The 16269-nt window shown below is 45.1% G+C and overlaps 2 protein-coding genes across 5 annotated transcripts in view; one reads left to right on the forward strand and one right to left on the reverse strand.

The window, feature by feature from the left end:
- Window positions 1-16269, reverse strand: part of LOC134851749 (14-3-3 protein homolog 1-like) — a 524146-nt gene that overhangs the window by 220267 nt on the left and 287610 nt on the right. The window lies entirely within an intron of this gene.
- Window positions 3043-3432, forward strand: LOC134851868 (uncharacterized). Its single transcript, XM_063868144.1, has one exon. It carries the CDS (start codon window positions 3043-3045, stop codon window positions 3430-3432), a length of 390 nt encoding a protein of 129 aa, XP_063724214.1.

A 16269-nucleotide genomic window follows, 5' to 3' on the forward strand; every position in this document is an offset into this window, starting at 1 on the left:
GGAGCTGTTATTCAAGAGAACTTCTAGATCGGAGACCGAGAGCAGTAGTCGGAGAATAGAGCAATCCTCCTTGGCCAAGCAGAGAAAAAACGCGTTGTTGTCGAGCATAAATCCCAGGAAGAACAATCAAGTTCAAGAGGGAAAAAGAATTTGGAAAAACTGTTTGATGAACGCATGATAACGCTCCAAAGTGACGGACTAATTTCTGGCTTCGACCATCCAGGACTAATGCACTCGGACACGGATTTTACTCCTAGCCCGAGACAAAAGAAGAATAAGAAAGCGATTTCCAATTCGCGATCAAGACAGATGTCAGATGGGATAACGAAAGGAGCGTCCTCGACATTCGATGAACTTATGATGTTGATGGGAACGCTGAAGGTGAAGCTTTATCGAGCACAAGGCTGCAACCTCAATTGACGTCGTCGTCTCTAGGTCTGACCACAGTGTTAGGAACAGCCTGTGATGTGAGTGGCATCTTTGCCAATATTGTGACAGGTCTTGAAGAACTACGGCAAGAGATGACAGAAGGGATCAATCGAGTGGAGGAGAGAGCTCAACAGGGCAATGCTAGGATAAGAGACGAGCTGGCAGACGCGAAATCACAAGCGAAAAGCCATCAGGCCGAATTGATTCTAAACACCGATCAGTGCCTTGCGGAGAGCTTGGCTCTAGCTACCAAGGAGTCTGAAGAGAGAAAGATAGCAGAATGACACGGGAGATCGAGCGACTGTTGAATGATAAAGACAACATCTATGCTCAAACGATGTCAAACTCAAAAGAATGTGAAGACCTTGTCGGATGAAGCGATTGCCTCAAGCCCGGAGGCTGCACCAGCTAGTGCGCTCAAAGTAGATTATGGCCCGGCGGCTGGAACTGCATCACAGAAGGCGCAACAAGAGTTCGCGACGAAAGAAGTTGAACAATGAGTGAGGTCTGAGCTGGAAAATAAAGAGTTGCGCGAGAAACTGGATACCCTAGAGAAGACAGTGAAAGAAGAAGACAACCAGGAACCCAAGAAACGTTTTCGAAGATGAATGTCATCTCAGGGAAGACCCTTGGTATGACAAGAGAGGGAAGCAAGATAATGTCAATCATATCGGTCGCGGGTCCTCAGGTGAAGAACTCGAGTCAGCCGTCGGAAATCAACCTGGTACACCTGGATTTCTATGCAGATTACTTGAGGGAAAAAGATCCCAAGTTGGATTATGGGGCTGGGGAGAGCGTTACTTACAACCAGTGGGCCGAGATTGATGAGAGTAGATGGACATTAGATAGAAGTCTATCTCATACCCGATACTGATGAATGTGGATGGCATTAACATCTATACGAAAGCTCACATGCCCAATGCAAGTGACCAACTAGGCCGGATCTACATCGGTCAAGCGGAGCTGAAGGTATGAGGAATCGGACACAACGCCATGCTTGAACAGGATGCAGTCTACATAGGCTGTGAAGCCGATCTGGAAGCACATGTACTGGACGTGCAGGGCCGACAACTCTCTGTGAAAGGACTACTTGACACAGGAACGGTAGTCAGTGTCATGCCCATAAGCACTTGGACCGACTTGGGCTTCAATAGGTCGGATTTGATACCGACTAATACCAGACTGGCTGCGGCTAATCAGGGCGCAATCTATGTGGCCGGATGAACTCCCATCATCTCGCTGAAACTGGGAGGAAAGCATCTCTGGATGAAGTTTTTGGTTGTCGAAAACTTGGAAGAATCCGACCTGTTCATCCTAGGACGCCACCTCGTGCGCAAACTCGTCGCTACTATCGACCTCAACGACTGGCAGTTACGAGTCAATGACCCAGAGGGGAAGCATCAAAAGAAACCGTTAAGAAGGTCTTGATTTATCAAGCGAAGATGCAATTTTTCATTTTTCCTAGTTCGGAAAGCTAGATTAAAACCAAATTAAGCTGTAGTGGCGACGTTTAGGATGAGGAAATTAATTAAACTTAGTAACAAGAGACAAGTGTGTCTGGTCCCCAACCCAAACAAAAAGAGCTCAGCTATTTTAGTAAGAAGCTTCTCACTCACTCAGAACGGACAATGGGTGAGTGTGTTGTTGAGGCTACATCGGTGACAAAACAACGTGGAAAGAAGCTTGGATAAGCATTGCCTCTAAACACAGAGTGTCAGAGCTTGGACAACTTGAAGAAATTTGAAGTAGGTGAGTGTCCCTTACATGCAAACCAAGAATGTATAACGAAGAGAATAAATGTATTCAAGTCTTTTTAAGGAGTTCTTCCAATGAAATCAGAGACAGACGATAGGCTGTCTAGTTGTTCGAGTTTCCCTGAGAGACCGACAGACCCAGAAATAGCAGCAAACAAACCAGTCCTACCTGAGATAGAACACCTGAAAGGCAGGATATCGGATGGGGACTGGACTCTCTAAGAGCAGTGTTGAATCGGAACGGAACACAGACACAGACATTTTCCCAAAGCATAAAGCTGACGTAGGTTGTTGCAATTTTGCAGAACATGAGATAGAGATAGAAGAGGGTTCGGTACCACACTAGAAGGGAGCTATGAGAATGACTCCACATAAGTCAGAAGCATGCAGGAAAGAAAATAGGATGTTATTGGAATATGACTTGCTTGAGCCATCAAAATTCCCGTGGGCCTGTGGTGTGGTCATGGCTAAGAAGAAAGGGGGCAACTTGGATTTTATTGTAATTTCCGCTACTTGAACGCAGTAACGATAAAAGATGCATATCCGATCCCCCGCATCGAAGAAAGACTCTCGAAGTTGGTGGACGCAAAAATTCTTCACAACGATGCATTTGGGTTCTGCATTTTAGTAAGTGCCCCTCAGAAAACGAGCGTGAAATGTGAACTGGGACTGTTCAAGTGGAAAAGAATGCCGTTTGGACTATGCAACGCGACGGCTATATTTCTAAGATTGATGACCCAGGCACTCACGAATGTAACAAAGAAGTATGGGAACCAGATTTTGTAATACATTGATGACGTTATGACCGCCACCAACCCTGGAGGAACACCTAAAGAGACTGGACGTAGTCTTTACTTGCATGAAACAGGCCGGGCTGAAATGTAAACACTCCAAGTGTGAGATTCCGAGGGACTCAATAAAGTATCTGGGTCGCCTTGTAGACAAGCACGGAGTCAGACCAGATCCTGAAGTGGTTGAAGCAGTGCCAACACTGAAGCCACCGAAAACCGACACACAATTGATGAGCTTTCTCGTCTTCGCTAATTACTACCGAGAATTTATCAAAGGCTATGCCGACAATATAAACCCCATGCAGCGGTTGATGCAAAATAAGGGCAAGAAATTCAGCTGGACTGAGGAGGTTCAAGTCTCTTTCGAGAACATCAAACGGGAACTTTACGAGTCTCCGGTCATCGGCATGCCGACCGAGAAAGGAATCAGTAGTCGCTATCCCGGCCATACTCTATGAAGAACAACCCATAGCATATGGCAGCAAATTCTTAGGGGATACCGAAATGAAATATGGTGAACCGAAAGCGGAGATGATCGCAGTAATTACTTTTACTAATTTTATTTATTTTCCTTTAAGTTGCGTGTTGACAATCGAACTTTCGCCTGGCATAAATTTTCTTCGATGAACCAGAGCTTTATCGGTCACTGGACTGTACGCCTGGATGGCTATCATATGATTATAGAGCACCGAACACGTGACAAACAAAAAAAAATGCCGACAGCCTCTGCAAGGAAACGGAGTTCTATGAGCACTTGAAAAAGAAGCAAGCTAACCAGGCAGAGATTAAGGGTTGTTTTTCCTTTCTGGACAAAGACACATATGGTAAGCTGCCATTCAAAGTGTTGAACTGAAATCCAGTATAGCAAGGAGGGTTCAGTTCAATGATGTAATAAAAGAGTACGAGCCGTGCTCGGACTGTTCATCGGGAGATGAGATATCATCCGGAGATGAGACACTGTCCGGGGAGTCAAATAAGGAAAGTGGACGAGGTGCGGAATTGTCTGGAGAGTTGTGTTCCTTCGGGCCCGGCCAGGATGATTTGTCCGGCGAGTCGATGTCAGGACAATCGAGGGACAGAATCTGCCGGGGGAGTCGAGAAACATGAAGAACATGTTAGAAGGCGAGTGGATAGACTCCATCAGCTCGAGTGACGGCTCGAAATCTCAGTCCTGGGAGAACGTGTCTGAGACCACTTTCAATTCAGACGTGTCAGAGATTGCGATTTATTCCTTGCTAGATTGGAAACGGCGCGGGTTGGATAGAAAGATGCATTAAGACCCAGACAGGGACAGATATATCTCTGATGAGGAAGGCACTTTAGTTGACAATGCTGCACTTGAGTTGATGGCGGTGTCGAAACGCCCGGCTAAATGATTACCGAATGCTACGGTCGTCCGTACCAATTTGCGGCCTTTGGAACAATCGGCGACACCTTTGAAAAGGATATAGTGTGTTAAATTGATGGACGATGCCCAAGCTCCGGAAAAAACTAGTGGTCAGTTAAACTTGAAAATGACATATTTGTAAGCCAGGTACCGACTGTCAGATCTTTTGAGGACTAATAGGAAATGATAGGATGACGAGCAACTTAAAGAGATGGATAGAAAACGGAGCACCCGACAAAGGTTACTTGGAAGAAAACAACTATAAGATTTTGAAGCTGTTTTAGATGAAGAGAAAGGATTTGCTATACTTGAACAAAGCGGGATTATGGTCTTCAAGGGCAAAGAAGAAAACAAAGTCCTTAACAAATACAAATCGATAGAACTACCACAGCTGTATCAAACTGAGTTATTGTTTCACTCACAGGACCAGATGGGCCATCAAGGCGTGGACAAAGTGTATAACCGGATACAGAAGTGAACAACATGGCTACTTGAAAGTGGATCCCACCTGTGAAGTGAATGAGAGAGGCACACGTGACAAGAATATCGGAAATGAGGTGATGGATGACTGTGATCTGCCACTGGACTTGGAACTAGCTGAGCGAATAGAGGTCGATGACGAAACTCTACCATTAGTCGAAGCGCACTGGAACTGCCCAGAGCAGACCGAAAATGACAAAGGAGTAGAACCTGACTATCCCTTGACCATGGAGATGCGACAAAGCAAGATGGAAATGGACAAGACTAAATACAACCCGTATGGTGAAGATTTTGTCGTAGACAGAATTGTGTTGGAAGAAGTATCAGACCCAATAGTGGGTTTGGATGAAATAGTGGTATCACAGGACATCGACCATCGACCTGATTGATGATACAGAAAAAGATTGGATCGGCGATCGATCGGAACCGGATATGGAGTTTGAACCTGGAGCGGAACCAATGCATGAGCATGAGTTCACAAACTTTCGGGTACTCGAATGGCTCCATGATCTACCTGGAGATCGAAAAAAGCAATCCTGACAATTAATACATGCATCAAATACATCAGTCACGACAACAACGAGTAAAACTGGATCGCTCCAGATGGCCTCTTATGTGTTCCCGAATGTAACCTCGATGTGCTCGATCGATGTATATTTTTGTACGTGGAGTGGGGGTAGGACTCACCCACCCACAACAAAAATCTTATGATAAAAAATTTAAAATTGGCGAGAGAGACAGGAGAACTGTAAACGGAGGGCAAAAACCGTAAAACATTGCCTTTTGGACAGTTTTTCGAGTCGTATTTTGATCTAGCGAATAAATACTTGAATAACATTGTTGTGACCGACAAGGATTTTATACTCACGGAACGCAAGTGCGCTTATTCGTCAACTGCGGATGTGAGTTGAAAACAGCACTAGCAGCCGACTTCAAAGAAGAGTACAAGAGCATCGAACTTCTGTGAAAACAGAGGCCTGGTGTAGGAGTTATGATAGCGCTGCCCCCTGTTGCATCACAAATAACGGGAAAATACTTGTGTTTTTTGGTAACCAAGGTCACTGATGGACAACACGTGAAACCCAAGAGTTTAGTGCTGACACAAACTCGACGCAGGGATTTCCTGATTGAGAGAGGGAGTGACCTCGCTATCCTTGCCAGTCTATGGTCCCAATAGGGGAAAGTTGCATCCCGGAGAGCTATATGCTCTAGTGCTTGTGATTTTCTCAAAAACAAACATAGAAATCTACTTACATAAGAAGTATTATCTGAGCATATGCTAGAGCTATGATTAGGGCTGAGATTTTTTTAGGATTAAGAATTTTCTACTAGGTTTACCTTTTAAATATCAGGAATTAGGTTTAAGAATAGGTATTGAGTATTAGATTTTTGTATACTAATTTTGATGTGTGACATTGATGTTTTGTATTATTCTGTGATTATGATTATGTGATGATTATTCCAGGTGCGGAAGGTGACAGCATCTGAATCGGAAGTGAATGATGCACCTCGGTGCTAATTTTTAAAATAAAAAAGAAGAGAATTTTGATTGACTGTTTTAAAAGATATGGATGATGTCTTAACGTGAAGATAAGATAGCTTCTATAATGGTTCTAAATGTGACTTGTCTTTTAGATCGTGATTGATCGGACACTTGTTTATTGAAATTCAAATTGAAATTGAAGATACAAGACCTAAACGAAAGAGAATGAGCAACACAAACGATCTGACGGACTTCATCTAAGCGAGTCTAGGAACGGCTCTGGATGAGATATATCAGCGGTTGATAGATTGCAACTTTGGAATGGAAGACCCGGAGCTGGTGATGTTGACCGTCGCGCTCCTTACTGCAATGGAACGAGAAGGCTGTGGGGACCGACCTACAGAAGTGGTGTTGATGCTAGCTTTCGTGGAGTCCGGTACCGCCAAGAGAAGCAGAAATAGGCTCATGCGATGGCGACGTGGAGAAATATCTGCTCACGACTTGGCTCGTGAGCCAGGATTGGGAAAACAAAGAGATTACAGGCTAGGAGAGATGCCAATGCCAGTGCGCCCTAACTCCTCAGCACAGACTCTCTTCAGATCGAAGAGATCACGCGATGGGCCGTACCCGTCGTACTCTGCAGATTCGTCAAGTGCAGCTCCACCATCCAAGAAGATGAAAATGAGCGAAATTGAGCAACAGTCGACTGAAACCAGCGAAACTCTCGAGAAGAGAGACGAGGACTGGCAGGAGTTGTGCTCAAAGCTCGACGAGTACAAGGAGACGGTGAAAGAACGTAAGGAGTGGAAGAGGAAGTTTGACTAGCTACTGATCTCTCTCAAAGAAGAGGAGATATGGCACCTGAAGTAGGTCTATAATGCGAGAATGAGAAAGTTGTCGCCAGATGTTCTAGCCATGATGAACCCCGACACGACTACTAAGGCTAAGCCTCAGGAACTTTACCGATCAAATGAGGTGGCAGCTCCACAGCGAGTGAGCTCGCCTGCCAACGCGAGGTGCACGATACCTGACCCCTCGGATACTTACCTGGCGCCTCAGTTTCAGGAGACATTCGAGCAGGTGGCCAAAGCGACCATGCAAGAAATAAACTGAGCGCGGGACAGAAGCTCGGGTAGGATCGTTCCTTCCCTACGCGCAGGTCCTTCAGCCGTCGGGAGAGAGAGTATGACAGATCCCACAGAACCGGCCGGTCCGGCACCGAGCGAAATCAAGGTGAGATTGCGAGTGATCGACATCCGAAAGGATCCCAACACCCGGAGAACCTTCATCAGGTTGCTGCAGAACATCCAAGGGCCTGTTTGAATCACATGAGCTGGAATCCGGCAACGATCCACCAAATGGTGCCAACGGGCAGCCAATATCTGATTATCGGAGACAGTCTAGTGAGGAAGTTGACAGAGATCCATGTAGTAGGCCAAACCACTGCAACCTCCTTTGGCGGAGCATCGGTGGCCCGAGTGGTCAAGATGATGGAGCTACAAAACGATGATTGGGTCGATACACTGATCCTGTTGATAGGAACGAATGACGTGTCCAGAATTCCAGTCGCCCCCGAGGCGAAATGGGAACCACTGCTGGTCTGTCTTCTCAATGAACTGAAAGAGAATTATAGACCAAGGCTCGCGGCCTTGTGTACCATCCCTCTAAACGCGGACGCCGGCTCACCGATAGCCGCATTCATGAACCGGAACGTGACCCGATGGAATACGATGGTCAGGAATTTGATTGCCGAAAAATCGAACGAGCTCAGGTTGATGGACACCGACAGTGCAGTGCGAATGGTAGACCACAGTGCCTTAACGAGGATACATTTCAATACCCAGCAGGGGGGAAGACAATGGATCTGTGATGCTTTCCAGACGAAGATAGAGGAGATGGAGGCCGAGTTGCAGACAATGGTCAATCCTATGGCACGAGGTAGCCCTGCTGGTATGGTGAGGTCTCGTATGCCTCAACCACTAGCGAGTCGTCTGGGACCTCTGACGACGGAAGCTAATGTTACGCAGCCCGCTCCGAGCTCAGACGTGAGAGAGAGAGAGATTGGGGACCGTCCCCGCTCCCAGAGGCCGGTCTATGGAGAACCGACTCGGGACAGGAAGTGCTCCGCAACAGGTAGCTCCTCAAGTAACCACAAGCGCCGCAAGTCAGTCTGCAAGGGTACCAGTGGCTCAGGGTAAATCGCAGGCAGACCATGCAGCGATTATTAATACCAACAGAGTCAGTGAGTTATTGTGGAAGAGACCAGACCCCACCCTGTGGTGACAATGCAAGGCGGACATGTCAATAAAACTGAACATGATTGCGCTGGCCTTTCGTGAGGCGAATAAAACGGAGGCGAAGAAAACCTCAAGGGACAGGAACCACGGCATCTGGATTATACCGAGTATCAGGCATGGATTGGCTCTTGGCAGAAGAGGAGCTATTCAGTTCTGCTACCACCTCGAGGTTGGGTAGGGGATCTAGAGGATTTGCCCAGGGATAACACAATAGGACTCCTGAACACGAGATCGTTGATAGAAGTATGTCATCAGGCGAGGGAAAGAGCCCCACCGAGCCGGAAGCGGAAGTTTCTAATGGAAAACAAACCCAACAACAAACATCACATGATGTGGGGGCAGTTTGCTAAGCCCCTGGGACAGCAGCGGGCAAAAAGTCTAAGGATTACCCCGGGTGAGCTCAGTGGAAGGTGATGAGAAGAGATATGCGCACCTGGAGTCATCGAAGGGGGACAGCCTGTTTGCGGCGTATGATCATCTGGAAATGAAATTAGGGAAAATCTTGATAGTGTCTAGCTCCGACTACCTGTATACGCCCTGCTCACTTTTTTCGCCGGACGTAATCTTCCTCACAGCCCCCAATTTGGGCTGGAGACAAGCGGTGGGAAAGGCAATAAGTGTAAAAAGAGTGGTGAACATTGATCCACTGGTTGTCATAATAGCAGGATCGAGTGAACACTTGCAAAGAAGAGGATCATTGATTGGTCTGGTTGACGGATCGTCCCCAAGCCCAGAGGTCATTGGAGAGGCGATCATGACACTTTCTCCGCAATGATGGAAGCTGAGACATCAATACGACGTTGTTTTGCGAGGCAACTGGTCAAAGTTTATTTCACACTGTCTCTTGGCTACGCCATACTACCCGAGCCTCTGCAGTTTGTAAATGCGATGGTCATCTGACTTGCGGAAGGACGATTTGACGTAGTGATTTCGGCTCGAACCGACAAGATGATCCAAACCGTTACTACCCCTTCCGATCAGAACTCCCTGCAGTATGGTCCGACATATTGAGCGCGATCCAAAGATTTAAGGATCACAGCAGGACGCGTGTCGTGTTGGATGAGGGGTTGGGACTGGAACTTTCAAGTTTTGGCCGACTGAAGAAAACCTGGCCGGGAATGAGTTACGAACACGAGTTAGTGCCGCGACTGGCAAACAACCTATGGTTCAGGCAGACAGATTATGTGAGGGACGAAAGGAGGAGCTTGGTGAGAAGGAACGCTACCTCCAAAGAAGGAAACCTTAGGGCTATAGCCTTGAGGACGAAGCCTCATACCAACCCTTGGCTGTATCTCTCCCCACGGCTATGCACATTGGGACAAGATGCCTTCGATGATGCCCCAGCGGTGGTGAAGGAAATTCACCAGTATAAAAAGAAGATCCCAGAGTTGAGAGAGGAGGCGGGCGCAACTATGTTACAGGTGATTCAGGAGATAAACACCATGTCCTTGGATTGGTTCCAGGCGGATGGGCTGGCAACGAGAGCTGAATACGAGAGTTCCGATGCGATTTTTGCGGAAATGGGAGCGGGTTGGTCACCGCGTTCCTCGGCAGTTGTTATCCGAGAGCTTCGAGACACATAACAGCCCTTTTCGTGAGAGATATTCGGAAGTTATCAATTATCCTTGTGCTGGCACTATACGTAGACTTCGGACATGGGGGCTTTGAGAAGGGACACGTGCCGCTCTTCACTCAGGAACTGGCTGACCTCCGGTTGGTTGGCCTTCTCACATTGGAAGTGATGACTTTTTGTCGTTTCGGTGACCTATTGGTATTGCTGAGATACCCGGAACAGTTGCAAGGATCGATGAGAGAATCTTGTATCAGTAGTGGGTTGTTTCGTGCTGAATTGGGTGGATCAACAGGAACTGAGAACACTGGCGAGCAAGAATAGGCTGTTTGGAAGGATGGTGGAGCATTGCTGGACCCTGATGGATTTCAACAACAGCTTTAAATGTCGAATCGGCGGCGAAGATATTTCGAACGTCCAGTTCAATCCTAAGCGCTGGAATTTACGACCGGTCGTCAAGGGCACAGTGAGAATCACGGCTTGGCCGGCGACATATGCTCATGTAAAGGAACATCAATAGACATGGTTGGCGGGTTCACGTCGGCTGCCAGATAACTGCCCTCGATATCCGCGGATCAGGAGGATGCTGCAGAGGCCGACCAGTCCTGATTTTGCACCGAGACATGGAGGAGAGAATGATGAGGTGGGGTGAGAGAATGGAGCCGCGCTTCATCAATTGGATTGCTGCAGCCCTGCACACTTTTGAGTTCACCTTCCCTAATATATGGAGTCGGAAAAAGGTTAAAACTACACCCGAGGTAATTGCAGGGAAGCCCGAGGTGTCTGCAGGTCTGTAGAACGATGTGTATTCACCAGCCGACGATAAGTCCATATTGAAGTGGCCCAGGCGAGAGACGTTGGTGATGCTAGAAGTGATTAAAGAGTCGAGGAAAGGCATCTATCTGACAATAGAGGAAGTGGCGCCGCATGGCGAGGAAGCTGTGGAGGTTGTCATAAAAGACGAGGCGTTTTACAAGCCGGGTGACATGATGATACCGGCTCGGTCAGATTCAGATTCAGGAGTTGATATGCGCCAAGGCCCCTCTGGACCGGGACCCCAGCCAGATGATGAGAGAAAAGATCAGGACGCAAATAAGGAGAACCAAGGGGACGATGAGCCCATGGAGGTCAAAGGGGACAAGGTGAGCAAAATTGACCTAAGATTGCTGGAGAGAGATCTCTTGGAAAATGATTTTAATGAAGCGAAAGATGGTGGGGCGGATGAATCACTGATGCTGATAACGCCATCGTCATTTATGTCGCCCACCAAAGAACCCTCAGCTATCTTGTCTCCCTTGGAGTCAATGACACTATGGAGGCACATCAGAGAAGAGACGCGTCGAAGCTGCTCTGCGAATCTCCTCGGAGGCAGAGGGTTGATGAATCAATGCGAGTAGCATTCTTGAGCTCGTTGCCAGAAGACGAATGGGAACAGTATCAGAGCAATTTTGAGTGGAAGATTGGAGAAGTATGGACGTGAGTGGCTTTCATGGAGAGCACGTGGAACGTGATCCAGAGATACGGTACTCAATCCGCAATGAGAGTCGGTTTGAATCATCCCGTCATGCCTGAAGTATTGGAAAAAATGATGGCGCCCACTGAATCTGACGATCTGACCGAGTCGGTCATGGAAGAAAGCGCTGGAAAGAGTCCGGTTGTGCGCGACCAGCCTGTCCAAAGAACCAAGAAAAGGCTAAAGAAGCACGAGCCCATGGTGAGACAGCTCAAGAGCAGAGTAAATGACAAAACGATCAGCCCGATAGTTGTGAAATCGAAAGCCGCCGCAGTAGTGAAGCGAAAGTATCCCGTCCGATAACACTAAGTTAATTTTAACGGGTGCGTGTCTGTGCCATGTCCCAAAACTTTTTAAAACAGCAAGAACGAAAAGAATTTTTATGGTGAAATGACGGAAGTAGTCAGAATAGGCTTTTTATCCAGGACACTCATAGTGCATGTTTTGTCAAAGCTTCGGAAGGTAGTGAAATGTAGTACGGTGGTATTTATGACACGCGATGAATTGAGGTGACGTGGATAAAATTTGATTGCTGATGCAGTTTGTAATGTGATTACAGAACACTTGATCATCACTTGCAGATAAGTCGGAGTTATGCGTTCAATGGGGACATTGAGGGGACTACCCGGGGAGTACAGGCCTTTTGCCCGGATTGGCAAAGTAGAATCCGTCGATGCAAACCAAAAAAGACGTTAACGACGTTGACGGTGAATTCTTAATGAAAAAGAGGGTCAGAATATTCTAGAAAAAAAATATTCAAAATTTTGAAATTTTGCCATTTTGTCAGAAAGACACAATAAAAGAAGACAACCGGATTAACGAGACAATAATCATTCGAACGGAAACAAGAGAACACCTCACGATAAGGGACTCAACTGAAGGAGATCAGGCGGAAGGAAGGGGGAACACGGAATAGTTTGTTGTGCAGTCGGCCTGTCGTTGCACGCCGTTTTGGATGGTTTGATGCTGTGCATTTTTACTATATTGAAAATGTCTGTTTCTGTTCTGTATTTTTCAGATACAAATTTTAATTATTTCTTGAAGGTCAAAAAAAACTGTAAGAGACTCTAGATACGTATTTCAGCTACTGTAATGTCCTGAACGATTTCATTAATTCCATTATTTTGAGAATGCGTTAAAACTGTAAATTCAAACAAACGTTTTCGCACATTTTGTGCATCTTCAGGTTTTAAAAATTCTAAACTATCTGTACAAAATGATCAAAGATCATAAAAAGTGTCACAGATATCATTACTTCAAAATTTTAAAAATTCAACCAATCAAAATTTTACAAATATCACTGAAATTATGTAACAACTATTATGTAACATTTTAAAACATTTTGTCACAAATTTCTGAGAGTTTTCTTCTTTTTTATTTTTACATTTTCGTTTTGTGGCTAATTTGTTTGCTAACATGTAAGTTGTTTCAAAATTTTGTTGTTTTAGCCAGAATTTTTTGATTCTGGAACTATAGCCTTAGTGTCAGCTCCCTACTTCTAAACTCGTCGCGCGTGTTAATTGCCGGTCTCTCTTTCCTAATGTGCAGCGCCTCTAATGTAAGTAACTTGATGCTGCTGGACGCCTGGTCGATTATTTTCCAATTAAATTCCATTATTGTTCCGAGTTTCGATACGAAAGTAACGGAATATTTGAGCTCGGGGTGGGTTTATTTTCTTCAGACAAATTTCGACTTTTTACCTAGCCATTTTTGACGGAATTTTTTTCATATTATTCGAAAGCCATTGTTGTCTTGAGCTTAAATTTGCAAAGATATTTCACCTGTGATCATTTTGCGTAAAGTTATGATGGTTTAAAGATTGCCATTTTGACCGATTTGGGACAATTAACGCGCGATATAATTCGCGCTATTAACGCGTAAGCGGAGATTTAATCCGCTTTATAAATCGTTCCAAATTGGTTGAACGAAGCTTATTTGCCACAATTGATTTGTTACAAGGAACGAAATCTATCTTTTTGTACTTTATATGACGTGTGGGGGAATGATTTTTAAAAAAAAATTCAAATTAAAAAAATTCTTTTTATTTTATTTCATTTTTTCTTATGCTATTACTGCTGCTCCATAAGCCTTAAAAGGCAGTCGTCGGAACATTCAAAGCTTCGCCCTGATACGAGCAGTCTTGTTGTTATTAGTTTAGAGCATGAGTAGTTAGAAAAGAGGAAATATTGCCTCAATCTGCGATGGGTTTAGTTTATAACTGTCACTAAAATCATAGTAAATTCTGGTTTTCTAGCCGTGTTTTTAATAGTATTCTAGTAGTCTGGGGATCCAAGACCCAGCTTTGTGAGTATTTTTGCATGTAAACGAAAGCTGATCAAAAATCTTTTGGGTGATGGCATAAAAATGTTAACTTTTTATTTAGACCATAACAGACCAGAAAAATAGTTGGCTATGTCTAGACGGTTAAAAACAATCAGAATTAAGGTAACTGACGTCAGCCAATCGTCAATAGGTAAATTTCCTTTGCTCCATCACTGTGTAATGTATAGGCGAATGTTACAAACACGTTTTTATGGCGCACCTGGATGGGCCTGTTAAAGGCATGTGCCAGTCGGTCATATTTGGAAGTTTGACCTTGAGAAAAACAAGAACGCTTAATTTTGGAGTGAAATTTGATTTTTCAAAAATTCGAATGGAGCCTGTCATGCACGATTTTCTCGCGATAACTGAAAACCGAAAAAGAGAAAGGAGAACGATCGGGTAACAATCGCGGGAAAGTAGCCAGATAAAACAGTAGGAAATTGCTATTCGCAATTTCCGTCGCAATAAAACTAGAGTAGAGCTGTGCTATCTGAAACAGAAAGAAGCGTATTCCCGAGAACTGGACTATTATCAATGGACTGGATTGTTATTCGAACTGGACTAGAGTGAACCTTCGATGGAAAGGTGGACAGCTTGAGTGTCCCAATGGTTCACGAGAAACTATACTCTAGAGTTCAAACTTGTTCCTGTTATTGAAACTGATAAACATTAAACTCATTTAGTTACATTATTTAATTCTCGAGTTGATTACCGACTTAATTACTCCCAGTTCTTGAGCGTGCTACGATGTGAGTACTCAATTTAAATTTCTAGAGTGTGTTTTATGATTGTTATGTTGAGGTAAGGCGAGTTTTAGGTTGATCCATCTGAAATGGATCAAAGTTCCACTGTCTGATAAAAAGTAACTCAACGGATTGTTCTGACCCGGTTTTTAACGGCGTTCATGTATTTTGGGTATCTAGAGACCTAAGTATGGGGACGTTCTTATTTCTAGAGTGGGGGGATATTTTGGTAGTAGTCTTTAAGCTGTAACGGGTCGTAGTCTCATGTCACAAGCGAACCGAATTGGCTCCGACTGATTTGAGGTAGAAAAACACAAGAGATAGTGTCCCTGACTCTTGAGCCAATGGTTATAGGGCCTATTTTTCTTAAGCCTCATGTGTGACTACAGTAGACGAATGTTACATAGTGTTTTTATGGCGCTCCTGGGTGTTTAGGACATCAAGACTACGGAGTCGAACCCACTTGAGACAGCTTCGGGCTGCATGCCCATTCTAGAGTACCGGTGGTACGGTTCGGCAGGAACGTGCAAACCTTCCGGTTATACCGTGATAGCTTTTTAAGAAAACTCGAGAAAACTTCCTGGTACGCTCTCCGAACGAGGCTTAGCTAACCGAGTAAAAGGGGGCAACTAGGGGGACAAAAACACGAGCAAAAAACAAAAAGCGAAACAAAAACCAGAAAAGAATAGAAAAAGGAACAAAAACCATAAAACGAAAAAAGACAGTGACTTTGACACCAGATTAGTCGGATCAAACCTTTATATTAATTAAATAGTATACCCATACTGTTTTACAAGTTCGATCGTTTCGATCAACCTAGCAATTTAACCCAGTAACCTGAATAAAGTGCCCGAGTGTGGGGCGTTGTCAAGGGTTTTCAGAAAGCTTGGAACTTAGCTGGACAACAACGAGACTTGACTGGAAGAGGTGACCAGCCGAGTGGGAAAGTGGTTCAGGAGCACTTGAGCTGAACCAATAGGAGACTTGACTGGAAGAGGTGACCAGCCGAGTGGGAAAGTGGTTCAGGAGCACTTGAGCTGAACCAATAGGAGACTGGACTGGAAGAGGTGACCAGTCGAGTGGGAAAGTAGCCAAGAAGGATTTGGCAGTTCTCGAGTTCTCAAGTTAGGCAGAACGGGTATCGTTAAAATCCACATTACATTACAGGAGATAAGTGTAAAATTGGATAAGCGAAATCCCCCGGTTTTGAGGAACGTTTTTATTTAAGCAGGCCTGGAGACAGGTCTACGGTTTTCTCTTGAGAGGTTTAGCACCCGGCACTTAAGGTAATTTTAGGCTTAAGAAGGGGGGCTAAAAAGGGGGGAGGTTAGAAGAGGGGCTGGTTAGGTTAGAGGTTGGCGGTTGAAAATGTAAAAAGAGGCGAAACTAGAGTAACTAATTAATCGACATTGTTGATTTAGTTACATTAGTCATTAACACGCGTTGGTAATAATAGGTGGATATCGAAATTTAAACTCGAGTTAAGAAAGATACCCTGGT

This window comes from Symsagittifera roscoffensis, chromosome 7, assembly GCF_963678635.1.
Source record: "Symsagittifera roscoffensis chromosome 7, txSymRosc1.1, whole genome shotgun sequence".
NCBI lineage: Eukaryota > Metazoa > Xenacoelomorpha > Acoela > Convolutidae > Symsagittifera > Symsagittifera roscoffensis.